We start from the raw sequence: 27,688 nt of genomic DNA, 5'->3' as shown, positions 1-27,688 counted from the left end.
ACAAAAGCCAAAAATAACTTGTGAACATTTCCCCCACATCTTCCTTTTTTTCTTATATTTTCTTGCAATGGTTAGATTTATTTATATGGGCATTTGGTTTTTGTTTATCATTTTAAATGTGCATTCCCACAAAATTGTCCTTTTCATCTTATCTTCTGTGTATGTGTTTGTGTGTTTTTACATCTCTCATCCTGCTCTATGGCATTCTGTATTTTATGGTGGGAGTTGACCTCTCCTCAGCATGTGGCCTTTGTATGTGAAACATATTTCTATGAAATTGGCCTGGGAATGCTGCCTATTCTGCTCCATGGCCTTTTAAAACCATATGTCTATGTCTATACAGTAGACTTTAAATTCCTTCAAGTAGAAGGTAGAATCTGACTTATCTATTTCATTCCAACCACAAGAATGCTTTCTGCATGTATTATGTGCTTAATTAATGCTGCTCTACAATTAAGGTCTGGGTGTTTCTATTGTACTATGTTATAGGGTGGCCTATGTTATAATAATCGTTTCATCTTTGTAACAGCACCTCTTACTTGGATAATAAATTTTCGCAGGATGAAGAGCCAGACAGAAGTAGACAAATGATTTATTTTACCATGACTTTTGATCTACTTTATCATCTTTATGATATCTTCTGAATCTATAGAAGGGTATTTCCTGAATGTTCTAGAATGTACATTAAATTCTCTAAATGAAGACTTTGATAGATAGTACATGATGTTATTAAGAAAACTAAATTTGATTAATTCTCTCCTATCTTCTCCTTGCCTTTTGTTTCTCATCTGTTGTTTTTACTTTGGAATTCTCCCTGTTCCTGGGGAGTAAGAGGAAGGTTTTCAAGGATAGCTCCTACCCTTGAGGGCTTCTGTCTATTTTCAGGAAAAAGATGAGTTAAGAGGAAATATGGCAGGTGCTTTGGGGAATCTGTGTATTTCAACTGGTACTTGTGGAGGAGTACTGGGCAATGGTTTAACCATGAAATAATTCCCAGAAACATGACATACTTAGCTAGGAGCTTGAAATTCATTCTATAAGCAGTAGAGGAAAACTGGTGACACCTGAAATATGACATACTACAGCATCATGTTTTAGAAAGGCCTTTCTGACACAATGATCTGTTATTTTATAACAGATTTTATTTTATATACTTTATAATGAATTCCCATTTGTAATATAAAAGATGACAAAGAATTTTCAAAAAGGAATGGCTCTGGCACAAAACAAAAAGAGTATACAAGACTTACTGCCTCAGGATGATAGTTTTTGTTCGCTTTTTGTCCTCTGTGCCACTTTTTCTAATCTTAATATGGAATTGTTAATAGTTTATTTCCCCTTTCACATATATAAATCATGCAGAATATTTTCTTCAACATAGTAAATAGATTTTTAAAAAATAAAATCTTGAAGTCATTGCAATAGACCAGTCATGAAATGATCAGAACCTGGTATAATTTGAAATTTTAGAAATCTGAAGATGAAAAATAAATTGAGACTTTTAAAAAAGTTATTATTAGTGAAAACAAGCTATTGTTTTCCATTTAAAAGAAGATCAGCAGAGCTGGGTCCAGTAATACATACCTGTTTGATACCAGCCTGGACAAATTAGCATGACTCTCTCTCACAATAAAAATTAAAAAGGGCTGGGATGTAGTACAGTGGTAGAACACCCGTGGGTTCCATCTCCTGTACCAAAAAAAAAAAAAAAAAAAAAAAAAAAACAAACACAAAACGTTAGCAGTGCAAAGACAGTGACAGAAAATGACTAGAAGGGAAACTGCAATTAATAAAGCCTGATCAGATTATATTGAGAGAACAGAGAAAGAATAGGCCTGGTGTCACCATCAGTGACTCTAAACATGCACAGGAACTAGCTTTATAAACAGTTTCAAAGTAGATTTTTTTAAATGCAGAAGGACAGTGGATAGGCAAGTATGGAAGAAACAGTCACTGAAAGATTGATCTGAAATGGGCACTTTGTCATGTTATTTGGATTTGTGACTGTCTCAATCTAATTATTTTACTAAAAATTCAGCATGTTTTCTAAGTCCCTATGGTGAAAATAGAGAAGGAAATGAACAGGTAGCAGAGAAACCATTGGTAAGCCTTTAGAAGGAAGATAATGAGTTCTGCTCTTGTCACAAATTTTAAAACATAGAAATGATTTCTCTGTATTTGGATGACTAATTAAGGTCTTGATTTCTCAAAATATGGGTCTTGCAGAAAGGAGACTTCAGGGTATACTCTTCACTGGTCCTGCTGTCAGGCTGACTAACACTCTTACACACAGACCAGCGACCTTGTGGCCCCATACAGCACAGTTGAGAAGAGTCTTAGGAGATTGTCATGAGTGATTTCAAACAGATAGCAAGTTTTCAGCAGGGGACAGTTGAGAAATTCAACTTTAGCAGCCTGTGGTGTCTACATTTCAAGAGTCAGGTCATTGCATGTTCCTTATTTGCTTTCTGCCCCTTGGCATATTTTCAAAGCACAAAATATAAAATGTGCATGCCTTTTGGAGCAGTGAGGGCCAAGAAAAAAATGTCACATAGATATCTATCCTTCACAATCCCAGGTAACAGGTTGTAGCTTGTTCTAGTTTTTGCCTTGCTATCATGTCATGGGGAAAATAGGAGCAGTGATACTATATTTATCTGTTCAAGTTTAAACTCCAGTTTGTGCTTTGAGAGGACAACTATCACAATCAATTATTACATATACTATAGATAACAATAATGTGCTGTATATTGCAAAAACCTAGAAGAAAGGACTTTGAAAGTTTTCCTCATCAAGAAATGATCAGTTTGAGATTTCTGTTTAACCTGATGCAATAACTACATAAAATATGCAAGTATTAAAATAACACATTATGTCATTAAAATGTATGACTTACGCTTTTATGTCTCTGTCAAAAGTAAATTTTAAAAACTATATACTGGTAGCCGTTAGATGCAATTTTGATGTAGTTATTTTAATTTCCAATGATTTGAGACATACTCTTGGCCTTTCATATAGTCAGTAGATCAATAGATAAAGAAACTAAACAGTAAAACTATACTAGTCAAGACACAGTACAACTATAAACAATCAATACAATAACCAAAGAAACCAAGCATAATACAATAATATATTATTTTCCTTGTGTAACTGTTACTTCTGTAACCACTCTCTTTTCTTTTAGAGTGTTTTCTGTAGATTTCACTGTTTTACCACACAATAACAAATTTCAGATGTTTATAACAGTGTTTATTTCTTGCTCATATTTTATGTTTGAACAGGTCAATAAAATTGGGTCAGTCAACCTTTAACCTCACACTTGATCCAACTTTACTTTGTATAGTTCTCAAAACGAAATTAAATTTATATGTTTAACCAGCCATATTAATTTAAGAATTCCTTACATGCATCTGTAATCCCAATGGCTCTGGCTGAGGCAGGAGGGTGGAGAGTTCAGAGCCAGCCTCAGTAACTTAGCAAGGTCCTGTGTAACTCAGTGAGACCCTGTCTCTAAATAAATACAAAACAAGTGCTAGGGATGTGGCTTGTGGTTAAGTGACCCTGGATTCACTCACCAGTACCAAAAAATAAAATAAAAATAAATACACAGAACAACAAAAACAAAAAGAACTCCTTGTATATTTGTCATCAATTAGGGAAATTTTTTATTTCTCCTTTTTTGCACTATATAGTAGCAGAAAGAATCATCATGTTGAAAGTGTAGAGAAACTTAGCCTAATGTTTCTTCCATTGGGAATGCAAACCAGAAATTGTAATTATCCTGATGCTAGTATTTCAACTATAATCTTTACATTTAACATTCCTAATATTAAATAATATTTATTTATTTACTTATATCAGACTCAGATGACATAAAAATTTTATATTTATCATAAAAGCCACTGTATTTAAAAATTGTATTTATAATTTTCAACTTGCATTACAAAAGGGAAAAATATCAAATAAAGAAGTAGGAAAAGAAATACATGAAGTAGTAAAAGAAAACCACATAAAATAGGAAAGTAAAAATGGAAAATAGAAAATAAAGTATGTACATGTAAAGAGGAAAATATGGTTAAATGGTGTGGACAATTCATGATTAACCAGGAAATTATGTTTTCCTGTAAAATATTGAAACTGAGAAACCTGAAATGGTATGGGTTGCTTGAAGATCATTTTTGAAAAGAAGAGCCTGCATTTCAACAAGGGCCTAATTCTAAAACTCACACATTCCATATAGGCTACACATATTGGGACTTTATTTCAAACAATTATTTAAATTAATTGATGAACTTAAATTAAATTTTGGACCTGATTTCCATATCACAATATTTATATACAAACAATTTTATAACTGATTTTTTTTTGTCATTTAAAAATAAGTTTCTTAAATTACTGCCTCCTTCTGACAAGAACTGAATGGGACACAATTTCTGTCACTGAATGAATAAAATTTATTTATGCCAAAATTACTAGAATGAAGATTTAATGAATAAATTAATGAAATAAAAAAGGAAGGAATAACATTTAAAAGAATTTAGTGTCTTATATGTAAAATGTTTCCCATAATGTAGTAATCTCCCTTTCATAAAGATATCCTTTATTGGTAACTAGCTGCAAGCATGTTCCTGTGAATATTTCTATATATAATTAACAGACTAAGGCACAACACATGTATATGACACTTGAGTATGTATGTATGTGTATTCATAAGTGTTCAAATATGCCTCTTCCACAACTTCATGTAGTCATTCATTCATTTTGTCAAAATACATGTTGGGCTGGGGATGTGGCTCAAGCGGTAGCGCGCTCGCCTGGCATGCGTGCCACCCAGGTTCGATCCTCAGCACCACATACAAACAAAGATGTTGTGTCCGCCGAGAACTAAAAAATAAATATTAAAAATTCTCTCTCTCTCTCTCTCTCTCTCTCTCTCTCTCTCTCTCTCTCTCCCCCTCCTCTCTCACTCTCTTTAAAAAAAAATTTAAAAAAATAAAAATAAAAATAAAATAAAATAAAATACAGCATACGTGTGTGTGTGTATGTGTGTACTATGTATTGGATACTGTTAAAAAATGAGGGATTCCACAGGTAAATAATAGATATATCTACCTTTAAGTAAGTCATAGTCAAGAATAATTACAGGAAAATGTATCTTTATACATTTATAAATTCATATATAGAGAAACACAAAAAGATAAAATTCTGGGTATTTGTGAATGTTGATCAAATATGTAGTGATATTCATAAGTGACCCAAAATTTCAGTTTTTTCTCTTGAAAATACTACTGAAATATTTTATAGTACTTTAGATTTATTCAAGAAATTCATATCTATTTTATGAATCAATTTTTAGATCCACATAAACCCTCTCTCCTTGAGTCTAAGAAAAGCAGTCCAACACTTGGAATGAAAAAGATATGTGTGTTAATGAGAATCTTTTGTCATAAACTTTAATGTTTGTCTGTCTCTAGCATGCTACTATAAATGTTAAATCTGTGTTTTGTGACTAATTTACAATTCTGTAAGTTGGACCAATTTGTTAAATCTATTAATTTTTAAATGGTTAATAGCAAATCTTGCTTATTTTATCTTGATCTACAGCATACCTGTGTGTGTGTGTGTGTGTGTGTGTGTGTGTGTGTACATATATGGAGAGAGACAGATAAATATGTATGTATATACAATTTTTTATAGTTTTAGATTGATTGAATTTTTTAAACAATTAAAGTCATTTGAAAAAATATTTTGGCATAGCAAGGTAGCACACTCCTGTAATCCCAGTGACTTGGGAAGCTGAGGCAGGAGAATTGCATGTTCAAAGCCAGCCTCAACAACTTAGCAAGGCAATTTACTGAGACTGTATCTCAAAACTGAAAAAAAAAAAATTGAAAGTACAATTCTTACATTATGTTCATGGCTAAATGATTCTCATTGGGAAGGTGAAATTTACACTAACACAGGCCCCTTTATCAATCACAAATCAGTCTGGAAATCTTTGGTGTTACCTTTTGGTAGATTTGTAGGGATCATCAAGAAATCTTATAATTAGAAGAAGGTATGTATTGAAGTAGCAAAAGGGAGATAGACCTTTGTGCATTGAATTAATTTTCCAGTGATTTAGATATAACAAATAACTAACATCTGTCACTAAAAAAGAAAAAAAATGGCACTGTCACTAAAAGTGAATTGAATACTTTTACAGAATTAGAGTCATATATTTACTTACAGTGACATTTACACCCAAAGCTTTGTAATAAGGTCTCTTGACATCCTAATGCTCGTTGTATAAGATCAACACACTTTGCATAATCTTCAATAACTATCGTTGGATAAGCCACACACTCCCATAATAATTTCAGGTATTATCACTCAGACCCTGGACATTCAAAGAATTAAGAAAGAAGGTTTTCATAGAAAATGATTTATTGCTTACTCTGATTTTGTGCTAAATATAAAATATTCAGATAGCAAGCTAGTTGCTTTATCACTGAGCACAAAGGTTTTCCCTCTCCAAAACCAGTGTTGGAATTAGATATTCACCTTGGGAGCTCTCCACTGCTCTTGCTGCATACATTCAGTTTTCCTTCCCACCTTTAGCTATATAATTGTAACCACTGTTTCTAATGTAATGGCCCACTTTTATGTCTTCAATTATATCCACCATATTACTTAATATTAATTTTATTATTGTTCCTTTTCCATTTTACTTGATCCATGTAATATATTCATTTAAGTAGAATTAGCCTACTCATTCTAAAAATATCTTTCTGATCTGCTTTCAATAAAACTTCCTGGATAATATATAAATGGTGAAAGTTTTCCATTGTTAGGGATTTCATTTCTTTTTTAATTATTCCATCATCATTTAATGTTAGTGGTCATTGCCACACAAGTGGACTGCAAAGAATTCTAGGTTTAAACATTTCTAACTTAACAAATTAATGATAATTTTGTGGTAAACCACATTTCATTCTTTCTGTAATATTTTGCCTTACTTCTGAAAAATCACTTTAATCCATTTTATTAATTTTACCTTTTTGATGGTCACCTCAATTGGAATGTTTCATTAACATTTATCTTTCTTAAAATAATCATTAGTATGAGATTATTGTATGAGTCATTACCTTTTTATACTTTGCCATATTTTATTTTACTTCTCTGAAATCAAGAACATTCTGACCAAATCTTCATATTATTAACATAGGAATAATTTGCCTTAATCCTGTCAGTACCAATTAACACTTAAAGATGTAGTCTATTATTTTAAAATTAGCTACTATAATACATAATTATATAATTGAATCAAGTGCACTCATACATCACATATAAATAAATTTAAGATACTAACGTTGGCTCTTTGAATAAGACAATTCAGAGTAATGTCAATCCATGGAAAAATTAACAGTCAAATTTGGGTTAAGAATAGTATGGAGTAAGTAGTAATTATAGTACCAAGCAGTTTATTTTAAAACATCAAATAAGACATATGTAAACCGTGGAAATTTAATATGGGTTATCATAAAGGTTATACTTCTTTTTACATTTTAGATGATTTTATAAATGATGGATCTTTAAAGATATATTAGTATCTTGGAATCATTCCAAAAATGTGAAGTTAATATCTAGAAAGATATTAATACCTTTCAATAATATATCTCTCATAGCCACTGCCAGAGGCAGATTACCGGGCATTGTGGGTTCACAGGTCTGAGACAATGTTCTAATTGTTAAAATTTTACTACTCAAAAACATATTATATTTGCATTCAGCCAAGTAATATTTTGACTCTTTTATTAAAAGCCTCATACTGTCCTGAATAAGGGAATAAAGAAAATCATGTCTTCCTACTCTGCCGACATTGAATTAAAAGGATTATGGTATAACCACATTTTTTTCCTACCACTTACCAGTTTTACTTGTTTAAGTAAATTAATTGAACATGCACTTATCTCCTCATTTCATATGGTGAATAAATTCCTTCTTATAGGGTTATTGTAGATGTTGAATATAGGTATATTATTATATGAAAAGTATCCACCCTAGAATATGACTCAAAGTTCAGCAAATCTTAATTGAACTTTATGCAAGACTTCAGATGAAAATTTGTGAGAAATATTTGAAAAATATTAACAAATTAAGAATCCATATTTATACAACAAATGATTTTACCTAAGGATATTATGAAACAATCACAGATGAAAAATAGTGTTAAAATAAAATTAGTTGAATAAATATGTAAATATCTGTCCATAATGCAAGGACATATTTTGAATTTTGCAGTGCTAGTGACTGTAAGAGAAGTATGTAGAGGTTAGAGCTTCTAAGTCAGAAGTATCATGTACTCAACACCAAAGGAGTGAAATTTGAAACCTTAATAAAATTAAGGTTTTAAGTGACTGTTCTAATATTCTTTCAATATGTGAAAATGTTTTTGCATGAATCTGGTAACATCATAACAAGTTATCATATTTTAATTTTTTTGAATGAGATTTAGAAGCATTGAGATATGAATAACACCATACATCATTTTTCCAAGGCTTCTTAAATCCCATTGTGTAATTTTTTTTCCTATGTGAAGATAGAGAAAGGTATATTAAAATATTTTTCTTTTGGAGTACTTCTATCATCATGGTTAATAAGGGCAACCTCACACATATATATGAGAGGAAAAATTCAATTTAAAATTGCTTTAAGGTTAACCTTTGAATTTCACTATGATCAGAAGAGTTCCATGACCTTTAAATTTGATGAAAAGAGAAAGCAGATATTATTCTCATTATTTTGTTTAGAAGTCTTACCAAACTGGGTGACTCTAAACAACATTTCTGCAACATGACAGGATCAGTTGATATAATTGATCATTGTTACTATGAAAGATAATACCTAAAGATTGTAGTACATATTCAGTATTTTACATCTGATTTCAGTTCTCTGTAATTATCACTGTACTACTTCAGGGCTATCATTATTTTGGACAGATTAATTATATGTCTTACATTTGTGCTATTAAACATAATAACTTTCATTTTAAAGATTATATTTTATTCTGTTAGATAAGCCTAGCTTATTTTGATATTTTAAAAGTGTTTATGATGCTTTCTTGTAATGTTTTATACTATTACCTTTATACACAGTGTTCTTGTAAGCTGTAGAAAATTATAATTGAAACAAAAATACAGTAGCTTTATAATAATTATAAGAACTACAGGGCATGACAAATTAACTATGTGTTTTATATAGTCACATTCAGGTGAGAATTAAGTATGAAAAATAAATAACTAAATAAACCATTTAGTTTGCCAGATACTGTCTAAAGAACTTCTAGCTAGGTTATTGAATCTTTTGAGCAATGTTGGAATACATATTATTATTTTCATACTAATAATTAAAATTTAATAATATTTGGTATAAGTATAAAGTATGTGAGAGTATAGTATTTATGTCAAGTATTTCTTAAAGTACAGTTTGTGAATTAGTGCATCAGTTTATCTCTGTATAATATGGATTCTTGACCAAAATTTCAATATGCTTACTGAAATCACTCATGTGTGAGACCCCAGAATATGAACTTTTAACAAAATTTTCAATTTGATGACCATTATTCTAGTTTAGAACATAAAGCAAACATCACAAAATATATTATAGTTAAGAGCATTTTATATATACAGTTATTGTGGAATTAAAAGAATAACTCAACGTAGCAGCAAATAATCTTTTTGCTCAATGTCTATAGCCTAGGAAAGAATAAAGAAGTCACAGAATGCTAAATCAGCAACCATTCATCAGGGGACTAAGTTGCTACACAAAGCTGCTAGGAACAGTGAGAAAGAAGGACAAATGATTGTTTGGTTAAATAAGCGAGAATCTGTATCTGTCTAACAATATTTAGTTAAAATTCGTGAAATTATAAAAACTTCTAGTGCTGTTGTGATAGGATAAATCTGATTTTTTTAAGCTAAAGGGAAGCAGGAAACAACTGTCAAATATTTTAAAAATGAATAATACACATGTGTTTGTGATGATTACAAACACCATCAAACACCCTAAACTGAAGGATTTCTTGGGAAAGCCATGCAGAGCTAACTTACAGGTAACTGTTTCTAGATGAGTTAGAGGGAGCAATGGATTGCAACAGGGCAGGTTGAAAGATGACCAGAGCATGCATTATGAATTTTTCTTGAGGAATAATGAAAATGAGAGAGCGAATGCCAGAGAAATTATAGTGAGCATGATTATGCAAATAATTCAGTGAGGAATTGGACAGGAAATTTTGATGATCTGCACACATTCCATTTCTTAAATGCTCTGCCATTAATGGCTTTGATCATTGTAGTCTACTTAGATATGAAGATTTATTAATTTCTATAAAGATGATAAAAATACTTGGTATTAATTCAACCATTGGAAGAAAAACTTGTGGAGCAGCAAATGCTTTAAGTTGTAATTTTGTCAGGTAGGAAACAAGAATAATGATTTCTATTTGATTTAATATCTCAAAAGTGATTACTTTTTAAGACTGGAACAAATGCAGAACAGTGGAACCTATCTTATTTTATCTTTGGTCATAAAACACTTTATAAGTAGTAGAGGGAGAATTGCAAGGTGATCATCAGCTGATTAAGATGTATAACTATTAAAATTAATTATTTCCCCAGTGCAGTCTTCAAGGATTATTTCCAGCATGAAATAAGTAAAACATTCCCTGAGGAATGGGAATTTAAATGCACTCCTATAATTTAAAAGAGAAGAGGTTTGTGACCACTAGAAAGTGTCTTTGTGTGTGGGGGTTTCAAGCCACATATAAATTAAGAAATCATACTATATTTTGATAAATGCTATCTATCTTACTTAAATAATTCCAGAGTATAGAATAAGAATCACACTATCCTTATCCTCTTTATTTAGTAATCCCTATTTGCCAGTATCTAGCTCTAGAGGTATATTTTCTCATAATTTCCTAAAGCATTTAAAATACGTGATAGTCAAGTTAGAGCAAAATTGGATCGATTAGTATTTAATCCTCCAATTCCTAAGCAATTCTACCTTCTGACTTCAAAGCATGTCAGCGTAATGATGAGCCCCAGAGGTTCTTATCTGTAGTAGCACAAAAACAAATTTCTCAGGTCATTTCTTTAAGATGAATCCCAATTTACTTTGGCTTTTTTTAAAATGAGGTAATGTAAAGAGCAAATTTTTGGTATTTTAATAAATAAGTATATAATTGTGTTCAGACTTGTATACATCAGCCATATAATTAAATTACTGTATAATCACTATTATTTTTTTCATTGGAGCATATAAAACATTTTCAGTGGTCTATTAGGAAGATTTGACAGATATAAAGCTACAAATAAACCAAAAGAATTTTACAATCATCAGCATTTATTCCAAGAATGTGTTGACAAAGTGTTCCTAAACAACTTACTGTGAATTATCTATGGATTGTTGAGAATTAGAATCTGTGAAAAATTGGAATATTTTTTCTAAATAATTGGCCTACAAAAAAAACACAAATGGAAAAAAATAATAGTCAAATATTTTATTCATTGTCTACTTTATCCTACTTATATGAAAATGTGCTCATTACATTACCCTACTTCAATGATATAGTGTAACAGATCCTGTTTTTAAATTATTTAACTATTTTAATGATTTATTTAGAATATGGTTTTTATGATTGTGATATATAGAAAATTATATGTAAGCTTTATATGAGGTAACTGAACAAAAAGTTGAACTAATGCATGAGTGATGGCTGGAATCATAATGTAAATAATAATGTTAATTTTCATTTAAATCATTCTCCATGCTCATAATTTTATAATTTATCATTATTAATCAAATAACTCTACTCTTGGACAGGATATTCTTGTCAATTATGCTGAAGGTAATACATTGCTTTTTTGAAACACATTTCTGTGTCCATGATTTGAGTTTGTCAGTATAATGATTTTATGGAATTTACCCATGTTTTATGACAGCCAATGATGCTTTTACAAAAATCACAAATAATGCACATGGCATAATAGAAACCTAGTTTATAAAATAGCTTCAACTATCTGAATTGGCTGTGACAGAATTGACAGAAACCTTGAAATTGCAGTTATTTAGTTTGGCCCACTGTGCCCAGAAAGACCCACTTGGAATGGTTCTGGAAGTTGCTCTTTTATTGTGTACAACTATTCTGGATATGGTAGCATTTGACAGTCACTTTAAATAAGAAGTGAGGCCAATTAAATTGTTTCTCTGTGGATTTCCTCTGACAGATTCATAGAGGCAGCTGTGTTAGCCAATATGCATTGTATAAGCACAACTAAAACTGTTCCAGCATTTATTTTGATGCAACCACCTAATTATATAATTATGATTTATGTTTAAAAAATTAATTTTTAACATAACTATTATCTGTATCCTCTGCTAGACTTTTCATAATAATCTCATGGTACCTACATGGGGAAAATTACTTTTGTCAATAAAAACTTGAACAGATTCTCTTGGCTTCATACTAATAGAAATATAATTTTAAAAAGGAAAGGCACTATAATTTCCAGTCTCTGGTTAGGAAAAACATTCTGCAACCTGAACTCTGAGAAGAGATTACCATTTGCACTTGGTAGTTATCTCCACCTTGGGCTTTAGACAACCAGAAAAGGAAATCATAGAAACTTATAAAGAAGGATTTGCTTATTATACAGACACAATTTTTCTAAGTAACTACTCTCAATGTTCAGAAATTCTTAATCTCCAATTTTTAGCATGACTTCAATATTGCTATTAAGTGTGCCATTTTAAGTTGAACAATGAAGAGAAATGGCTATAAATCTAAATTTTAAAAGGTCTTTCAACAAATGATATATAATTGGACTTACCCTCAGCATACTGACAATATGCAGAAACCTCTACCCAATATTTATTAATATGTGATGACTGGCTGCTATGTTATTTCATTTGCAGTTTCTATATTAACAGGCCCCTGGGTTTTTCTATTTACTAATCTGTTGTTATTATTGTTCTGATCTTTGTAGATGCTCCACCAATTGGTCAGGCACACAGTGTGAGAGGCCAGCCCCCAAAAGCAGCAAATCTGATCATATCAGCACAAGTAAGTTCTTCAAAACAATATCCTCTGTGATCTACCTAGTATAGAAATTATATCTACATACATGTGTATATGTGTGTGTGTGTGTGTGTATGTGTGTGTGTGTGTGTGTAATGCCATTATTGAGGGAATGGACTCTTAGAAAATCTTCATGGAAAATCTTCACGGATGAGGCTCTGAGTTCTCCTCTGGTCGCAGGATTCAGCATTTGTGAGTGTTTTAAGGCAGTTTTCATGATACACATCTGCAAACTAGCATTGAATTTTCTTAAAAAATGTCCATCAGCTACAAAGGCTGCAAATACCGCAATGGATATGAGAATGCTTAAGGAAGAAAAGTGATTATGTTTAATTAGAGCAAAGTGTATACTCTTGAAATGCATTTCAATGTGTTGTTGAAAAACCAGACTGGATTGATTAGTTTAAAGAGAAGTAAATTATCAAGCAATTAATGATGACTTATTGCATTTATTTTGTCTTTAAAGTAGTTGTTTTGAAATGTATTAAAATATATATCACCAGGTTTCTGAGTATGAAAAAGGATATAAAATATCACAGTCATAATTTTTATAAAAATTACGTTCTGAAATGATATTGGCTAGATACTTGATCAGTGTGTAGATTACATAAAATGAGGAATAGAAAAGTAGATCCATAAACCATGTTGATACAGATGTACTCAAAAGTTTCCCAGTAACTGAATCCAATATCATTCATTTTAATGTAAATTAATTTAAATAAAATTAAATGCAATGTTCAATTCACTGCCAAAAAAAAAAGTGTGTGTGTGTCAACATTTTTCCAATCCTGTTTTGTGCAGCTATAATTTGGGGGCAGGTTTATTGCCATTAGCATTATGTGTCATTATTTATTTTCTGACTTTTTAAAAAGCTGTTATGAAAAATTTTAAAAGAGAAGTCCGAAGAAAAACTTCTCAATTCATACATATTTTTATTAATTTGAACATAAGTGGAAAGAATTCAAATAATTTGTAGTGTGCACCAAATGAGTACACTCTTCAGAAGGAAAAATAATATCCCTGACTGATCAACATTTACATCAGCATTTTTTACTAGTTTTTTTACTGGATGGAGACACAGAATGCATAAAAACAAATGAAAAAAATACATGTTGGGCTGGGGATGTGGCTCAAGCGGTAGGGCGCTTGCCTGGCATGCGTGCGGCCCAGGTTCGATCCTCAGCACCACATACCAACAAAGATGTTGTGTCCGCCGAGAACTAAAAAATAAATATTAAAAAAAATACATGTTTTTTGAAAAAATAAAGATACTAAGAAACTCCCAAAGGACATGATTTTTTGTATCCTAAAAGGAGGTTCCAGTGTTTGCTGATATACCTATTTGTTGTCTCTGTTTGCAAAATAGTTTCTATCATTACTTGAAATTCTTCAAGCAACATTGTCCAAACTTGCATCATTCACAGATTAATTTGGCTTTTAATCATGACCATCTTTTAAACATGGCATAAAGGTCTAGAATAAATATTCTGGTTGTGAATATTTTAATTTGGAGAGGTGAGTAACCCTCACCTCTGATCTTTTCACGGAGCATTTTGTATTTAGCTTGGAATTTGTTTGCCATCTTTAGGTCAGAGAAGGGAGCTGCCCTTAGGGAAGCTATGGGCATATAATTGTAGGACTAGAGCAATAGGGTTTGGAGAATTGTTTCATAAAATATTAGATGTGGCCAAATATGCCTTTTGAATTTGACACACATGAGGTAAATTAAAAGAAAGTACTTCCTCTTTTTTCTTCCCGAGATCTTGTGGCTCAAACCAATATTACTAGTAAAAATTTTGGAGGCATAGTTATTTAAATGTGATTTTGTAAACTATTTGCAAAGCTCAACAATCATTAAGAGCTTTTTTAAAAAATAAAAAATGTACTTGAAGTTACCAACCTATAATATGCATTGAATTTATAAATTGGGATTTTGAAGTTTAGGTGCTTCAACCTTTATATTTTAGAAAGTCAAAATTAATTTCAATGTTGATAAAATTCTTGAAAAGTAGAAGAAAATAGAATAGGATGTCTGTTGAATTTTCAAATTTAATATAAGGTCCATCCAGAGAGTTGTCTGGAAAATGGTTCAAAAAAAGATGCTTCAGATGTTTTATTGGGGAATCCTGTCTCCAATGATGGGCAAGAACCACCCTCATTAGAGGCAACAGTTCTTAAATAAAGAATAACAAATGGGAGGATTTGCAAGCAATTGTAACCTTGTTCCCAAAGATTCTGTGGCTCTTTCTTCCATCACTGATTTAAAGTCATTAAATTTAATGGGTATCAATGCACATTGAAAGGGCTATTAGCTACGTAAATGTTAAACTATCACAGACTAGAACAAAGTTGATCAGATAATGACTCTATTTGAAGGTGTTATCATCAGACATTTTTTGCTTAAAGAAATTTGCCTTAATAGACTTGAAAGGAGGAAATAGATAAACTAATCCTTGTTATAGTATGAGATTTACTTGTATTCTTTCAGGTGAAATCAGTTATTTTGAATGGTTGCCAAACATTCCTCAAACATGAGCGTAAGTCATAGGAAATCAAGTCAATAAAAAAGATTTATTTTAAGACTGTGTTTTCAAATCTGCATTTCCATTTAAGTTGAATATCTCATAATCATTGGATCTCAGCATAGTCAAGAATATGCTGCCTTTGTTCACCCAACTACTGTCAATTAGCATGGAGATTTACCTTTCTAATTCATGCACAGTTTTCTTAATTATCTTGGAGTAGTGGTACAGGTGTTTTCTGGCCCTTGATGTTTAAAGTATCTGAAAATCAGCCTGTGTAATTAGGCAGATTATTATCCCAGGGCTTTGTGCTTAGGTTCTACTTGAAAAAGCTAGCTTGACTCTTCTGAAGATACTTTGAAGAGTTCTAAACTCAAGTTTGATAAAATATTCATTACATACCCCTATTTGAAATTCACATAAAGTTTTCAGAGACCGGATGCTCAAAGTTTGAATTGTGCCACTTCTGGTATCTTCTAAAATTAAAGAAGATAAAAATATACTCAACATTCTATGGGCCAGTACTGTAGAGATGCTGCAGTTTATAGTAGAGATGTGATACCTGTCAGGGAGTCATTGTTTTTCTTTTCTTTCTTCATCTTTATCCTTTCTACACTACCATGTTTTAATAAGGAAAAATAAACTGTCTGTGTGACATCAGGAACCACAAATTAGCAAATAAAAGAATTGAACTGAAAAAGCAACACAACAATGTTTTTGCCCTAATTCTCCCAAAGCAGATGTTTATCAAATTTCTACCAAGTGCCAAGAACTATACTTGACCCCAGAGATAGATGATTGCAAAAGGCAGATGAGGCCTTTTCTCATGAAGCGGAGATTCTAGTGGGATAGACAGCAATAAAGAGAGGAAGCAAATAAGAAAATGTACAAATTAATAAACAATTGTGAAGGAAACAAACAAATATAGCAAAGATCAAGCCTGGCCAGGGAAGATTGAGGTGAGCAGAATGGTTTTTTTCTAGAAGTACACATGACCAGCTCATTTATGTGGCTTACCATTCTTCACAGCCTCACCTGGTTTTCTCTACCCCCACTATATGGTATTCTCCACCTATTCTCTAGCACTATGCATTCTACATACCAGCCTATTTGTTCTTCATTAATGTTAATCCCCCAGGTTTTGTACTGTCTTCAGGGAACTGAAGAGGACTCTTCCCTCAGGTCTCACAGACACACTGTTCTCCTACATCCACATCATGTTGGTGTACATCCTTTAAGGTCCCAGGGCAGTGCTTAGCTTCCATAGAGTAGTATTTCTGGTGTGGAATAAATCTATTTCTTTGTCATCCCATGATAAACATCAAGCAGTATAAAAGGAAGTTCATTTGTATCTTCTGAGAAAGGAGAATACACATTAGTGTATGGGCCATAACAAGCACTTAAGATAAATTTACTAAGTGAAAATCAAATACATAGATCCTAGGACATACTTAGAACTGTGTGATCTGCAGAACAAAAAGAAGCAAACTGACCATGCCCTCAAAGAGCTTAAAATATACCAATACCAGACTGGGGTTTTAGCTCAGCAATAGAGCACTTGCCTAGAATGTGTGAGGCACTGGGTACAAACCTCAGCACCACATAAAAATAAATAAATAAATAAAGGCATTGTGTCCATATACAATTAAAAATATTAAATGTGCATACACACACACACATATATATGCAATAATTGTGAAAAACATAAAATACAGGCATGAACAGGGTACTATGGGAAATATACATTTTAAATTATTCATTATAAATGTATGTAGTACTGTCTATTATTGACATAATCCTATTTATACCATTTTGAAATATTGTTGATATCCATTTTATGGCTGAGTAACCTGAGATAAAGATAAGTAATTGCCCAAGTTTATGTTGCTAGTAGGTTTTGAACAGAAGTAGCCTGGTTCCAGTCTGTTATCCACCTCTCCTAGGAAGGAAACTCTCCTCCATAGCAACATGGTAATGTGGTTCATGCTTTTAATGAAAACATGATGCATAATGAGGCTTCAGAACCATGTTGCAAAGGAATTCTCATTTTATTTTATATGAAAAAGTTACTGAGCCAATTCCTCTACTCTTAACAAGAACAGTCCATTTTGTTTTTAATCCATTTATAATCATCCATCGATAATGTACTACTAAAAATAACTTGCAATAGGCCTGGATAGATTTTGTTAACAATACAATATTTACATTTATGGCTAGATCTGCTACTTGGAAAAATACACATTTATGATTTTTTAAGAAAAAATCTGTAGTTGCTAGTTGTTTCCATCAATATAAAATATTTTATAGGAAAAAATTTGCAAACTGATACCTTGCATTATTTATTGTTGGCACTAAGCATGAATGCAGTTACCTTGATTGGTTACATAAACATATCAGAAATCTAGCTTCTTAGAGCTGTAATATATGGGATCACAACTGCCATCAGTAGTGGGAAAAATAAAAAAGAAATCCTTTGGTTTTTAGCATGCATAATTAATAGCTTTCTACTTTATAGGAATGACAGTAACTACATGGGAAAAGTAAAATCTAATTTTCTAAATTATTTAACATTTCAATAGGCGAAAAGAAAATTTATATAGCTTAGAACCAATATTGGTAGATATTTCACATCTATCGATTATACAAATTTTAGTAGAAAAGAATAAATAATGAAGATATTTATACAGTCACGATCAATCAATTGAAGTCATAGCTTATGAAGAAACCAAGCTGTTCTTTGATATTTAAAATTTGTGAACAAATGTTAATTACTATCTAAGGTGCCAGATTCTCTGCTTCCATTATTTGCTAATAAATTACATATTCATATGAAGTTCACTTTCCCAAAACCAAAGAGGTATTATAATATCAAACTCACTATGTTGTATAGTTCTGGTAACATGAAAAAACAGTTAAAGAAGTGACTCATATTTTTTCTTATATACAAGAGCTTGTTATTTGGTTATTTTAGGCAAGTAATTGCTTGTTCCAACTTAGAAAATTGTCTTATATACGAAATTTCCTTAATTAAGACTTTTGTCTTTTAGTAAGTGCCCTCAGCATGGATTATCTCATCCAGGTCATCTCTTACTAGAACTATTAAAACACATCTATACTTCTATATGAAAGTCCTTAAGTGGCTGTTTATTATTCATAATATAGCCATTAACTTCTACTCAGTGCTTTTACATGTACATGCATTTGCAGAGAAAAATTTGCAGAGAAAAATCTACTTAATAGATTCTTAATAATAATTCTTAATGTTCCATTTCTCAGCCATTCCAGATTTCTATATTAAATTTTATTTTTTTGTTGGATTGCTTTATTACTTAGGTGAACCACTGATTAATATGACTTGACTAAATCAGCCCAATGTTTATGAAAACCCTTTTTTTCCATGGGAATAAATATTTGCCTACTAAAACTGTAGTTACTAATGGAACTACTTAATACTTCTGTCATTAAGCGACCCTTGCATTCAGTTTTCTTCATGACATAAGTGACACATTACTGTGAGTGGATCCTCCTTCTGGTAACACCATTGAGAGATATGGTTGTCTACTAACATATCTGACTAAAATAATAACAACAACAACAATAATAATAGTTCACCCTTATTTCTAACCTAGGAAGACAAGTAAAGGTTTTTCCAGTTGTCTTTTTACCTTCAGTTCAGCTGCATAAACTAAGGAAAGCATTTGAAGATCCATTTTAGTAGTGATAAAGACTAAAACTATTCTTATATACAAGAAAAGAATGGGAAAATTGACATCAGCAACAAAACCACAAAATGTGTTTTGATGAAACTATTCAGCAACTGGAACTTAAGAGAATCCTCTGCTTCCCACACTCTTTTTAAAAATCAAACAGTCCTGCCTATGGGTCTTTTTGTCCCCGGTTTATTGGTGAAGAACAGGAGCCATGAAGAGTATAAAAATCTAACCCAAGGTCTTTTTTCCAACAATTTGCAAAACTGATACTTAAGCTCAGGTCCATCCAAATCCAACCTTTACTTTCCCTTTTCTTTTTCAGGCTAATATTAAACTTTCCACTTGTACTCAAAGTCAGAAATTATTTATAACTAAGAGAACAAAACTAAGGATGGGAATGTGGCCAGTGCAATTGTGTAAATGTGTATTCAGTCACATTTGATTTATAAGTAGTTACCAGCATGTCCTTGCATTATTGCAAGTAAATGTGTGTGGTGGGAATCAGTAAACCCAGGCTGTCAGAGAAGTCACCATCTCCAATCTCCAAGTATTTAAAGGCAATATATAAATGAAAGGCATCTAAAGAAATATTCCCAGAAAACTATGTGTTTGATAGGAAAGCAATATGTTAGTGACATAATGATGAACTTAGAATACAAATCTGGGTCGACCTTTATTTTTAGTATATCAATAACAAAATGTTTTGGCATAGTAAAGTGCTTCGTTATGTCAGTCTTTCTTCATTTTACTTAATTATTTATCTACTCTTTCATTTATTTTCCAGGAAGCATTGCCATCATTGTGCCTCTTGTCCTTTTGGTGACTTTGATAACCACCTTAGTAATTGGTTTAGTTCTTTGTAAGAGAAAAAGAAGGTAAGATTCAGTGTTCTAGATTAATATTCAATGAATAAATCATGCAAAAAGTTGCAGAAATATACATATATTTTAAAATTTCTTATGACATTATTTAGTTATTCCAACTACAATTTCCTATATTTTACAAATCCTATTAACCCTCTATTTTATGTGATTGTAATTTACTCAAATCTTCCCTCATATTATGTTGATAGAATATATAAATGGAGCCATTCTAACAAAAATAACAAGAGGTCATACTCCTTAAATTTCAGTACTCTTTCCCTAAAACAGCAGGGGCTTCTAAAGCATATTTTATTATATTACTGTGTATGACTAGTAATGTCAACAGAATTATAGCAAATATGTATGTCATGAATTGTGGATTTCATTAACATAGTGCATTTATTTAGTTTATATTTGGCTGGAAGTATCATTATTTCAAATGACATGAAAGTGCAGTTATACAGAGCCAGGAGGAATGAGCTGTCTGCAGGGTTTAATCTAGGAACTGAGAGCTGATGAGTCATTTTTTTTTGAGTTGTTAGGATTCTATCATATAATTTTGGGATTAAAATAGTCTATTTCAAAAGTTTCATCAATGTTTTCTTAGGGATAGTTTTCAGATTGAAGGGAAAAAATTGGCATTAGCTGTTTAGGAGAAACTTATTTCCAGTATATTTTTATTAAGTTAAAGTGATTGGAAAATGATTAATCAAAGTGTGAGTTTTGTGATAGTTAGAGACTTGACAAATATCACTCAATTTATTTCAAATGCATTTAATTTATAAATGTCCTATCAGTTTAATTAAAATAAGTAAATGTATAAATATGATCATTTCATGTACTTGAGTTGTGGTATTTATATAATTCACACTTATGTTAATGTTCACATATTCTAGGACAAAAACAATTAGAAGACAACCCATTATCAATGGAGGAATAAATGTAGAAATTGGCAATCCATCTTATAACATGTATGAGGTGGATCATGACCACAACGATGGAGGTCTGTTAGATCCTGGCTTTATGATTGATCCAACAAAGGTAATATAGGTTAAAATAATGGACAGTGAGCATGAACTTTCTTGAATCAAAGCTCTGTTATATGGTCTTGAATTTCATCTTTTTTAATATCTAAAATTGTCATAACAGATTTTATGATTCATTGAATGAGATAGCCTCTTTTTAAAAAGTACAGTATGATCTGCATTCATTTGAGGCATGCAAGTTAACATTAAAATGAACAGAATTATTCACTCAGTTGATAAAGATGTGCAATTCATTTAAAATATTATCCTAATGAAATATGCTGATGTGTTAGCATGTCTAAATACACATATTCGTGTAAACTGTTGGCTAATTTGTTTTCAATAGAAAAAGAATATAATGCTTCATTGTTTTGTTTTTGTTTTTGTTTTTTTTATTGGTTGTTCAAAACATTACATAACTCATGATATATCATCTTTCATACATTTGATTCAAGTGGGTTATGAACTCCCATTTTTACCCCAAATACAAGTTGCCGAATCACATCGGTTACACATCCACATTTTTCTATAATGCCATATTAGTGACCGTTGTATTCTGCTACCTTTCCTATCCCCTACTATCCCCCCTCCCTTTCCCTCCCATCTTCCCTCTCTACCCCATCAGCTGTTGTTCAGTTCTCTCCCTTGTTTTTTTTCCCCTTTCCCCTCACCATCTCTTATATGTAATTATGTGTAACAATGAGGGTCTCCTTCCATTTCCTTACAGTTTCCCTTCTCTCTCCCTTTCCCTCCCACCACTCGTCTCTGTATAATGTTAGTCTTTTCCTCATGTAATGCTTCATTGTTAAAACAAGTATTTCATCTCCAACAGTGCATCAATGGAGAACCACTAAGCTGTGTCCCTTAATTTCTTTGTAATCTAATCACTTTTGAAAAAAACTTCTCTATCTGCTATCTTATCCGTATTGATGTGAAACATATCATCAATACATATACCTTAAACATTCATAATCTATTTAAGGTTTCTGTTACTTCTTATTACTTTCCATAAGCTCACTTGATACAATTATCCCGATAAATTTGCAAAGATTTGATTCACTAAATTATCTGAATATTTTGAATGACAATTTTAGAATATTTACTTTGTTAAACTCTTTAAACCATTTTGCTAATGTTAATTTTCTTAGTCTATTTATTTATTTATTAAATATTTATTTATTTTCTGATTTATTAAAGAGACTTTTAATCAAAGTGACCAATAATCAAAGTGACCAATCTACAGCTAAATGAGTTTAAACTTGTAATGACACCTATTCCTAAAGTAGTGGAATACAGTCTCACATACTCAATCTGGTTCCAAATTCATAAGATTGTCTGAGCCAGAAATTGATGGTCAAATATTTTAATTAATAGCAGTCAATCCTTTTTGCATGATTAAAATTTATACTCTCAGAGAACATTATAATGATGTTTTCCTAATTAGAAATAATTTTATCATTAGCTAACTCCTACATCTGATTTTTTCTTGAAATAGATCCTGATAATCTTAGTTCCAGTAACTATACTTGAAATTTAAAATCCATATATACTGTGTAAATTATTATTTGATAATTTGTCCCTGAAGAAGAAAGATATTAAAAAATTAGACTTCTGGAGATTCTTTGGTTTTTTCTTAGGAATATAAATGAAGTATAAGTAAAATATGAACTGTTAAGAGACTTATTTTAAACATATTTAAAATACTTTTTACTTGTTTCATGAAGGAGAGTTCTCATTTTCCCTCATCATTTTTTATTTCTAGTGATAGAATTAATCCAATTCTGTATACTTAAAGAGAACAGCTTTTTAGTATCCCATTTAAAAATTTTTACACGTTTACTCTAGGAGAATAAAACTATGCTTCAGTGCCTTTCAAATATATTTTTAATGTACTTAGCACTTAATAGTCAATAAATATTTATTTACCAATTTGCTGAATGACTAACCAAAATTGCATGGAATCTGTTAGAGAAGGCTGAGTCTACCTGGCTCCTAATATTTGAATGTAAGTATGAATTGTTATCTAAGTGGTAACTATAGAACAGTCTTAAGAGATAGGGACGATAATAAAAAAACAAAGGTCACATCAAAGCAACCTTAATAATGAAACAAATTTCATAGATTATCACTATGTTGCAGTAGCTTGGTATAAGCATGATATAATTAACTACAAATAAAATGTTTGTACAATGTCATTTTTGTTATTTTGAAACTGTTTAACATTTCCAGTTCAGTGATGCCTTATACTATACTCAAAAGAACTGAAATACTTAACTAAAGTGAATAAAATAGATCTGACTATGGAAGTTACCACAGAATAATTTGAAGAGTCCAAAAAATAATAATTATTGGTTTTACCCCCAAATTCATCTCAATCTTTAATTAGATTTTCTTTTCTAAAAAATTATAATTAATTTCTGTATGATTCATCCACATTCAAATTTACAGACTATAGACAATTAGAATTGTTTTGAGTACTTTCTGAATGAAACTATTCTGGAAAAAAAAATAAAGTGGCAACTTTTAGTTGATTTTATGTTTGAAATATTTTCCAGAGCCACTTATCCATTGTTAAGATTGATAGTTAACAAATACATATTCATTAATATTTGAATATTCAAAAATGCCCCTTTAGGGTTTTTTATTAGCATAAGTACTATATTATAAATATGACTGAAAGAGTATAATTCTGTTCTTAGACCCAAGAAAATCTAAAGTTAATCACATTGCATGTAGACATAGTGAGCTTATTTACTAATTAATCCACTTTCAAACTAGAGTCAGATTTCTAAAACTACAAATGTTTGTTTGGATGTATGAAATTTGAAACTTAAATTTCTTCCTTAAAAATATAGCTTGATGATGAATCTTTAATTAGAAGCAGATATTCAAGTGTCCAGAATGATCTGTCAAAACTCGAAACTTTTCTTAGTGTCAGAATTTTAAATGGAAAAGGCTGGTGCATTTTTCAGAGTTCTTAGCAAAGATAGTATTTCCTGGGTGAAGATAAGTTTCAATAGAACTATCTGGATATTGCTGCTTGAGTACGATGTCTGTCGGTAAACTGAACATAATAAAAAATGTCTACCCATAAAGCAAAATTCGATTAATATTTCTTTCTTAAGCTGTGAAAGCTAACATGAAAACACTGCTCATGACCCAGGGCTAAAAAGGTTTTAATGTTATTTTTCTGATTTAACATGATTTTTATCAATGAAAAGTGGTTCCATGATATTAGATGAGAAACTAAAATTCTCTGTTTATGTACAGGCCAGGTATATAGGGGGAGGGCCCAGTGCTTTCAAGCTTCCACACACAGCGCCGCCCATCTACCTAAACTCTGATTTGAAAGGACCACTAACTGCTGGGGTGAGAGAAGAAATTTATTATTCCATATCCATTCCATTACCGAATCCCTCACAATCAGAATGACTACTTGACTTGGATAGAAGCTTGTCCTTAATTAAGTTTTTAATTAACTAGAGATTTCAAAACAGCATAAAAATTAGAGGTTTATGTTATGTGTCCTGCCTATACAAGATAACATATAAAACATATTATCATTCCAGGCAAGTTCTTAAGCAGAAATATTTCTTCTACTGGGTTGAAAGTGTTATAAACCATTTACAGTGAACTTGAGTATTTCAGTATTAGTTGTTCTTAGAAAAGAATCTCTAGTCAGGCCCAGAGGCGTATGCCTATAATCCCAGTGGCTTGGGAGGCTGAGGCAGGAGTATCAGGAGGTCAAAGCCAGCCTCAGCAAAAGTGAAGCACTAAGCAACTCAGTGAGACCCTGTCTCTAAATAAAATACAAAATAGGGCTGGGGATGTGGCTCACTGGTCAAGTGCCCTGAGTTCAATACCCGGTACCAAAGAAGAAAAAAAGAAAAAAGAAAAGAATCTCTAGCAAGAATTTTAAACTGAATTATTTAAACTTGTTCAGTTTTAAGCATTTTTATTAGAATGCTTTACTTAACGTAAGTAAATTTTATGTGCAAATAAATATATAGTTCTAAATATGTCATCATATTGAAAATTCAGAGATGGTCTAATGAAATCATTTTTATTTTTTTGAATTAGATAATATGTTTAGAGAAAGCTACTCTAAAATTACATAGCTCATTTTATGTAAAAAGTGAATAAGACATAATATCAGAATTTCTATGGATGAGTATGCTCTCTGTCTTCTCTTACATCAACTGCTTTTCATTTTCATTACCTAAGGTGTTTGTCTCCTTTGCATGGCTCAAAAATTATGTTTTCTTGTTGTAACTAAGGCTTAATGTATGCTTTTGGAAAAAACCAGATGGAACCAAAACAACAATAAAAGCAAAAACTACAGAACATTTTCTTAAGCTGCAATTTGTTAAACAATGAATGATGAATATGTTTACCACCTGAAAGAGGTCACTGCTACATGCTTCAAATTCTATCTCAAAATGTTTATGTCTCACACATAATATAACCAATATAACCGTACTTCACAATTCTTTAGATGAGCCCAAAGACAGGCCCAATGATGAATATATATATAGGATCTTGAAGCAAGAATATTGTCATTTTTCAGAAGTGTTCACTGATGTATTCCTTTACTTTTGTCTTTATATGCTTGATTTAAATTCACATTGAAAAATTATAGACACAACTAATTAGGTGACTTTTTGTTTACGTATCTAAGTTTCCATTGATGGATATGCATTAGCAATAAGTGGTAGTGGTGGTAGGTCACAGGGGATATATGGCCTGAAAACATCACAATTCGTTTTAACCATTGACAATAAAATTTTAGTAAGCATAGCTTTCCCTATGATTTCTTCTGGCTTTTTGTTTTACATCAGAGCACCCGTTAGCTTCACAAGTTACCTGAAAATCATAAAATTTTATTTTTACCTAATACCATGCTAAAGCAGACTAAAACCTATGAATGCAGAATTTAAAATTTCATGTAAATATGTCCTACTTACTATCTTGAGTGTATCACATGTAGATATTATACCATTGACAAACTACAAAATAAGTGATGTCGTTAACTGATAATAATACTGATAATAATATTATATTTATTTTTTCTTCTTCAGCCTACTAATTACTCCAACCCGGTGTATGCAAAATTGTATATGGATGGGCAAAATTGTCGAAATTCCTTAGGAAGTGTTGATGAAAGAAAAGAACTGCTTCCAAAGAAAATAGAAATTGGTATAAGAGAGACAGTGGCATAATCAGTGATACCTTTTATATGCTGTATAAATGTATAAAATATAAGGATTACTTTTGTATGTTCCAACAGTATTATACTTGTTTTGGCATCAGCATTACCTCTTCCTTTATCTTTTTCCTGGTTAATTGTTTTCTGAGTTTTTTGGGTTTTATTTTTTGCTGATGACTATTGATTGACCATTTGTATGGTATTTTTATGAAAAAGAACTGCACTACAGTACAATTTACAACAATGCTGCTGATGAAGACACACGTTTGAATTTGTTAAAAATTAAAAACAACATATTCCTTTGTAGTGTGAATATGAGCAATCTATTTTATATGAACTTTTTGGGTTCTACTCAATTAACAAAGAGAAACTCTGCACTTTTTCATTATATGGTCTGAAAGCTGTAATACAATGTCATTTTATTTTTTTGTTAAAATTGATGGAAGAATGATTAAATGGACAACTCTCTTCTTTGTGCCCATGAAGATTGATTCAGATACTGCTGAAAATATATAACCCTCACAAGTTCAGTGTCACCTGCTTTGAAATTAGCCTTAGATTGCCAAGTGGTAGATGAGGCAAAACTTGAAAATATATATAAAATTAATAATTTGCATGTAAACAGATGATTTACATTTTCCAAAATTTAGTGGACTCTGTGATATACTAAATGCAAACACCCTGTATACAATAGTTATATTTAGGTGGTAGAGCATAACAAAAAAATAACCTGAAGTGGACAGATCACACTTGCTATGGGATAAGACCTTTGGTTCTCCCTCAATCCTGAGGTGAATAGCCAGCCTAGAGCACAACAGAGCATCGGGTACTCATGTATTATGTGCTTCTTCCCAATCAATCACGTGCATTTTGTGGAAGATTGGCCCAATCCACCCCTTACCCCAATGAACATTATAGAATAATAGATAAGCACACAAATTGACAAGACAGAATTTCAATTATGAGGATGCATTCTTTTGCTAAGTCAAAAGGAAGAGGTAAAACAGCCCTTTGGGTGTAGAGTAATCGGTAAATATTTTCAAGAAACAGTATGACTAATCCCGTATTTTCCCTACTGAAAATATATTCTTTCGAGTTATAGAACAATTATCTACCCATTATCAAAGGTGGAGAGTATAAATGCTATTTGCTATTTGCTCTGGTAATCTGGTTTCTTTTTAGTTATATAAAACACATGTACCCCATTCACTTGTTTGTTTCTTTGTTCTCAAACTTTGATTA

The 27,688-nt window shown here is 31.4% G+C and overlaps 1 protein-coding gene across 1 annotated transcript in view; it reads left to right on the top strand.

Moving 5' to 3' along the window:
- Positions 1–26,459, top strand: part of LRP1B (LDL receptor related protein 1B) — a gene marked incomplete at its 3' end in the record, with an annotated part of 1,847,377 nt that extends 1,820,918 nt beyond the window's left edge. Inside the window, exons 87-91 of the mRNA XM_081262419.1 lie at positions 13,029–13,105; positions 20,137–20,227; positions 21,112–21,256; positions 24,511–24,609; positions 26,319–26,459. Of these exons, the coding sequence (XP_081118545.1) occupies positions 13,029–13,105; positions 20,137–20,227; positions 21,112–21,256; positions 24,511–24,609; positions 26,319–26,459 (553 nt within the window). The remainder of the gene's footprint in view (positions 1–13,028; positions 13,106–20,136; positions 20,228–21,111; positions 21,257–24,510; positions 24,610–26,318) is intronic.
- Positions 26,460–27,688: the final 1,229 nt, after the last annotated feature.

The sequence above is a fragment of the Spermophilus citellus genome (genome assembly GCF_964194105.1).
Source record: "Spermophilus citellus genome assembly, chromosome: 11".
In the NCBI taxonomy this organism is placed as follows: Eukaryota; Metazoa; Chordata; class Mammalia; order Rodentia; family Sciuridae; genus Spermophilus; species Spermophilus citellus.
This window is presented reverse-complemented; position numbering and strand designations above follow the sequence as displayed.